This window comes from Mus caroli, chromosome 1, assembly GCF_900094665.2.
Source record: "Mus caroli chromosome 1, CAROLI_EIJ_v1.1, whole genome shotgun sequence".
Lineage (NCBI taxonomy): Eukaryota > Metazoa > Chordata > Mammalia > Rodentia > Muridae > Mus > Mus caroli.
Genome location: NC_034570.1, coordinates 80,582,500 through 80,589,089, shown reverse-complemented (window position 1 = coordinate 80,589,089; position 6,590 = coordinate 80,582,500). Strand labels below are relative to the sequence as shown.

Sequence of the window (6,590 nt, the reverse complement as noted above, 5' to 3'; positions counted from 1 at the left end):
CTTTTCTCTCCCTCCCAGGCAGAATCCATTTCCACCCCTCAGCTTTCCAGAGTGTCCAGAGTGCTCAGATTAGAGGTTTGTGCCCTTACAAGACCTTGATCTGCTAATACACAAACCAAGAGAACCAACCTTCCTTCCTTCCTTCCTACCCGTTTCTCTCCTTACATCTTTCTTTCTTTGCTTCTGTTTTCTAACGGTGATGGGAATTGAACTCATACCCTGACATGTGCTTGGCAAACACAAGTGCACCCCACTTAGCTACATCCCAAGACCGGATCAGCCATAGAATGTTTACAGCCCTGTGCAACCAGGAGTCCCCCTGGCTCCAAGCATGCCTGTCACACTAGGTGTGAAAAAATCAGACAGGCTCTAGAGATCTGCTTGAGGGTTTCTTTCAGATGAAATGAAAGACATGTGACCTGAAGCCCTTCAACAGTCTTGAATTCAAAACTCAAAAATACATTAGTACTTTCCAGAGCAACTGTACATCCTAAGTCATAAAGTGATGCTTGTGTCTTTGTCTCTGGTAAAGGCCAGAGGACAAGTGATCAGAGTTTGAAGCTACTTAGATCCTGCCACACACTCATCCACAGCTTCCCTCAGTATCCCTTTAAAGCTGTCCGTACTTTCTTAGCTGTGGACCATGTGACTACAAGACTCTGTAAGCTAGAACCTCTGACGTGTGTTGGCTCACCTCTGGCTTAGAGCCCAAGGAATAAGCATGCCACAGAGCTGGTTGAGAAAGCTTTGACCTAGACCTGTCCCTTGAGTCAAGCCTTCACCTCTGTGGACCAAATGTCTAAGGTTCATTCAAAGATTCTGCAACTGTCACCTGATCACCAAACTAACTGTATTGTCTCCTGGTGCCAAGCAAAAACCCTGTATTTATCCAGCTTCAAGTACAAACATCCTCATACTCTGAGCCTGGCATTCCCTTGTCTACCACTGTGTCAGGTGACCCTCTTCCCAATGAGAAGCAGCCTAGGCCAAATACAGGAGGGGGTGCGGCCCAAAAGAACCACATCTGCCAGTGAAGAGAGAATGCAGCCAGAAGGCATCAGTCACCCACCTGAGTCAGCTTTCCCTTCTTCTTACAGTTGATCCCTCCAATGAAGATCATATTGGGCATGACTGGCCTGGGATATTCGAACACAAAATCGTACCGTAACAGCCACAGAGAATTCTGGTGTAAGGAAGGTAGGGACACATCTCTCTTGAGGAGGTCTGAGGCAATGATTTCATACTTTGAATACAGACAATAATATATGTAGTTTTCCAAGATGTTAACAATGAAGTTGGCCAGTCGTTGGGGAAACGTCATGTGGTCTGAGAATTTGGTGTAGAATCTGGGAACATAGGACACAGGACTTGGGCTTTGACCAAGCATGTGTTCCAGGGAGCATGGGAAACCTCTGAAGAGGTAGACAGAGGGCAGGTTGAGATACTCAGCCAGGATCACACCACAGGGCATGGCTGGGTCTGTGAACAGAGCATCAAACTTGTTCTCCCTGAGGAAGTTGAGGGTGGCAGAGTCCTTCAGGAGGCTCTGGCAGCTGAAAAAGCACATGTCCACGACAATCATGTTGTTCCTGTACTCTCTTAGAGGACCACTCAGGTTGGCACTGGGAAGAAAGTGGTTGTTTCCAAAGGTGCGAAAACGGGTCTGCAGTTCTTCTAGGCTGTAGGGAACTGGGAAGATTTTCCTCCTGTAGTATTTTGATTCTCCCAAAAGCAAATTGACTTCTGGCACTAGGACCATAATGTCATGTCCTCGTTCACTGAGATGTTCCACTATCTCCTTCATACTAAGCCAGTGGCTTCCATCCTGGGGGACCACCAACAGCTTGTCACCTAGAACTGAGGCCCAAAGCACTAGGAAGAGAAACCCTGCAGGAAGTGTCTGAGCAGCAGGAAAAAGGCAAGCCATCCTAGGGAAGGGAAGGCGACAATGAGTACCCCTGAGGCTGCAGGGCTCTCAGCTACCCCCCTCACACACTCAGCACCGACCGCAGGACTCCCTGCCTTCCTCTCCCTTATTCTAAAGCATGTCCTGTAATATGAAGGGAGCTAAATTAACCATATTAAGCAGGTGGCTGACTCTGTGTAGCCTATCAGTCTTTATTAGAGATTCTAGTTTTCTTATCTTTTTCTCCATTAATGGGCTAATCCTTCCAATGGGTCTTTGCTACTGTTTAAAGAAATCCTGGAGGGAGCTGACCTGGGCCTTGTGAGGTGAGTGGAGAAATGGCTCTGTCAATGCATTGACACTTTCCTGCCAACTTTGTTCACAACAAGGAGGAAGCACTAACTTAACAGAGAACATATTTGATGTTCAAAGCAACACAGAGCCCTCTCCTCCTCATAATTCTTAATCTTCACCTTCTTCTGTGTCTTTGGGCCTATGTAGCTGTATCTATAAAGGATACCAATCTTACAGGGTGGTACCCATCCTAAGGATTTTATCTTCACTAAGTTCATCTGCAATGACTGTGCAACCAAGCTCAACTTCAAACGTGCTGGCCACTGACTTCAGTGTAGTTTCTCAGGACACAGAAGTTAGGCCTTAACCCCCACCCATATCCTCACACGGTACAAACCTCAGAGTGCAGTTATGGCCAGCCTTCTATGTGTGAGAAACTGAGGTTGCTGCCTAAGCAAAGGACAGTAGTTGTAACCCCTGGGGCTGTGAAAGAAACTGAAATTATCTACCTCTGCCTAACTGTTTACAAACTCTTGGTCTTTGAATTTCTTCACAGTCATCAAATGGTTAAAAATGATGGCAAGTTTAGTTTTAAAAACTTAACGGAGAACCAGGGATGAACTTTGGTTGGTAGAACACTTGCTTAGTCAGTAACCTTTGCACTCAGGGAGGGAGAAGCAGAAGGATCAGACATTCAAGGTCATCCTAGCTACATAGTGAGTTTGAGGACAGCCTGGGTTTCATGAGTGTTTGTCTGAAAAACAGAAGTAGGCCTGAGGAGATGGCTCAGCAGGTAAGAACACTGACAAGTCCTCCAGAGGACCAAAGTTCAATTCCCAGCACCCTCAGGTTGTGTAAACCAGGCTCCAAAGGCTATGCTACTGTCTTCTGACCTCAGTGGGCATATTCACGACACACATATCTTCATATAGACAAACACCCATACACATAAGACTGAAATCAATAATATGTCAAAACAAAGATTTAAAAGACAACCTAAGTGCATTTTACTTGTAGTTCTAGAATCAGGCACTGCCTCACATGGAGTGAGTCTGCAGTGAGCCAACTAGGAGACAGCCGAAGTCTGACATACAAGGCTTTCAGAGACCTTCACAATGCTACTGTGGGTTAAAGAAGTCAAAGGGGCTATTTTGAAAATCAAAGTTGACATACCCAAACACACGCAGACACTTCCTGGCTAACATTCAAGAGAAGAATAAACCCGTTTTGTTAACATGCTGCAGGTTGGGAGGATAGAAAACTGTCTAAGAGTTGCTTTGCTTGATGTTTTTCTCAAGTCCATTAACTGGTTGGCCTCCGAGGGAACAGCTGGAAATCCCTAATTTGCATTACAGTTTGTTCTGTTGCAATGCCACATAGCCTGAACCTTCCAGAAATTCCACAGCACCCTTGGAGATTGATGGGCTCCGGAAAAGCAAGTGACCATTTTGGTACTGCTAAGGAGAAAACTGTGTTCTTGTTCTAAAAGGGGCTCCAAAATGCCACTGGGCTCCTAGAATGTATTTTGAAACTCCTTGTTTGATATTGGGGATAAATAAACATTCCCACCTATGGCCCAAGCCTTTCTTATTGTTGCATGGCATTGCTCTCTCTGAAATGACTGAGCTCTGGAGAGTGAGAGCAACCTGGAGCACATATGATAAGCATGATCCAGGGACAGCAGAGCTCAGGGTGATGTGAGCAGAGGGTTGCAGCTTTCTAGCCCACCCTTTGGTAGTTTAAATGAAAATGGCCCCTGTGGGCTCATAGGAAGTAGCACTATTTAAAAAGTTAGGAGGCATAGCCTTGGAGTACATGTGGCCTTGTTGGAGGAAAGGTGTCACTGGTGGTGGCCTTTGAGGTTTCAGGGGCTCCAGCCAAGGCCCAGTGTGTCTCCCCCTCCTTGCTGCCTGCCAATCCAGATGCAGAATTCCTGGCTTCTTCTCCAGCACGATGTCTGCCTGCCTGCTGCCATGCTTCCTGCCATGACCATAATGGACTAAAGCTCTCAAATGTAAGCCAGCCCCAATTACCTGTTTTCCTTTCTAGGAGTTGCTATGGTCATGGTGTCTCTTTATAGCCATAGAACCCCTAGGAAGCTCTCCCTAGATGATATGCATAATAAACAAGATGTCAGCTCTGATCACCCGCTTCCTTTAAAGTTCTGCTAGTGTCCCATCTGTGACACCTTCCCTGGAGAGCCCATGGTCCAGCAGCCCAGCCTGTGGCCCTGGGCCTCCTTCTCTTTTTTCCTATCCTCACCTTCTGTGTATTTATGCCTCTCTCCCAACTACCAGTAGCATGTACAGGGTGGGGCTAATCAGTGTTCTAATGTACCACCCTACCAGACCCAGTGTTCCTCTCTATTGTGTCCACAGCATGCAGATCAGTGTTCAGCATACAGGAGGTTCCTAGTACCAGTTTGTGGGTGAGTGAACTAGTATTGGGACTGTCAGTCCATTTCATCCTTGTGCCTCATTGTCAATCAAATAGTAAAAGGTCACTCCAGGAAGGACAAGCACAGAACCAGCTCCCTTCTGAGGAGCTGGTCGCTGACCCTCCCACATGTGTATAAGGGAAAAACCAATGCTTTCCTTCTGCTACTTTCACTCACACAGCTCTCATGTTGCCAAGCATGTATGAGTCAAGTCAACCACTTAGCAGAGTTGGCTGCAGACCAGAGGCTCTTTTACTCAGCCTCACAGCGGCTCTGCTCAAACCACTCAGAGAACTAAATCACACAGCCAGAGGTTCATTACAGCACGCAGCACCCAGAGTGCAACAAGACAGCAGTAGAGAAATGCCAAGAGCTTGGGGGAGGGACATGGACGCTCTCTGTGTTCTTGGTGCAACCTATCCTCCACACCTTCAGCAACCTGGCAGCTCCCCAACCCAATCCCTCTGTGCTTTCATATGGGCTGCATTATGAAATACAGGGGATAGGCTGATTGATTAAATTACTGTTGATCAGTAATCAACCCTAACTTCAATCCCTTTCTCTGCCCTTTCCTCTAATCTCAAAGTTGGTTCCAGACCCCATCCTTATAAACTTTCCAAAAGTTGCCCCTTAAGCATAAGCTTTAAAAAACAGTAAAACAGCTTATCACAAACAAACAGCACAGTTTTTCCTCTCACCCCTCATGAAATCAATAGACATTTGGGAAGCTCTGCACAGGAAGACAAAAACCCTTATCTTTCAAATTCTGTATTGCTCTCTCACCACACATAATCTGTTACTTGCCTGTCAGATAGTAAGGTTAGAGACCTGTGCCTCTAGGTAGCTCGAGATGAGGACTCTTGAGGAAGAGTAAGAAATCTGGAAGTCGGTTTCCTCTCAGCCACCATCAGTCAGCATCTGAATTCTGGGTTTCCTAACCACCACCAAGAGGGAGGGTTACATTTGTTCTGTTTGTTAATCACTGTTGAGGGCGGGCCAGGGAGTGATGGATGTTGAAATCAGGCTGCCCAGGGAGAAGTTGTTCTTTGAATCAAGGAACTGGCTCATCCAGACCTTGTCAGGCATATGCATATTTGACCCAGCTTGCCAGCACTTGCCTTAACCTTGGCACCCCAGTGAGCTGGGGGCTCAGGAAAGCAGGACTGAAGGGGCCAACCCAAAGGGCAAGCAGGAAAGTAGCCAAGATGAAAGTTCTTTCTTTAAGGCTTACAAAGACTCCACTCAGTCCAAGCAGGGGTGGAGGATCAACTGGGGTGGGAGCAGGGGAGTTGGGGTTTTTGGTTTTGTTTTACTTTTAATTGATTCTTTGTGGGTTTCATATTGTGCTTCCCAGTCCCACTCATCACCCATCCCCCTCATATCTTCCATTTGCCTTTAACACATGAACAAGCAGGCAAAACAAAAACAAAAGCATAGAAAATATCTCATCGTGGAAGCTGTAATATTGTCACAGTGTGTCCCACAGTATGTCTCTCTGTCTACACATGTTCACTTGCCAATGTTCATTGCAGTGAGGCACTGGTCTGGTTTGAGATCTCTGGCTTCTGTGACATAAACAGGATTTTTTACTAAGACTGAAAAGAGACAAGAGAGGATGCTGGCTCACAGCAATGAGAAACTACTGCCCAGAGGCTCACAAAGGAAGCACACTGTACCTCTGTCCTTGCTGAGCAGCTGAGCAAAAGCTCTCTGGAGAATGTCTTTAAGCAAGCTGGCATGGATTGGGGAAAGCAAGAGGAACTGTAGCCTCGTATTCTTTATGACAGACACACATCTTACCGAGGCCTGGGCCCTTCCTAGGAAAATCATCAGGTTCACCTGGGTACTGACAGGGGAAGTCTCGTTCTTATTTCTAGCAAGTCCGTGGGGTCATAGGTTGAAATCAGGAAGAGGGCAGGAGAGGACAGCAAGGTTCTGTCAGAGCATCACCAG

At 46.6% G+C, this 6,590-nt stretch overlaps 1 protein-coding gene across 1 annotated transcript in view; it reads right to left on the bottom strand.

Annotated features, from left to right (window-relative positions):
* The window catches only part of LOC110283898 (UDP-glucuronosyltransferase 1-6), a 124,380-nt gene extending 118,785 nt beyond the window's left edge, over positions 1–5,595 (bottom strand). Inside the window, exons 1-2 of the mRNA XM_021149605.1 lie at positions 5,442–5,595; positions 1,070–1,928 (exon numbers count right to left, since the gene is read on the bottom strand). Of these exons, the coding sequence (XP_021005264.1) occupies positions 1,070–1,927 (858 nt within the window). The 5' untranslated portion in view covers position 1,928; positions 5,442–5,595. The remainder of the gene's footprint in view (positions 1–1,069; positions 1,929–5,441) is intronic.
* Between the last annotated feature and the right edge of the window lie 995 nt (positions 5,596–6,590).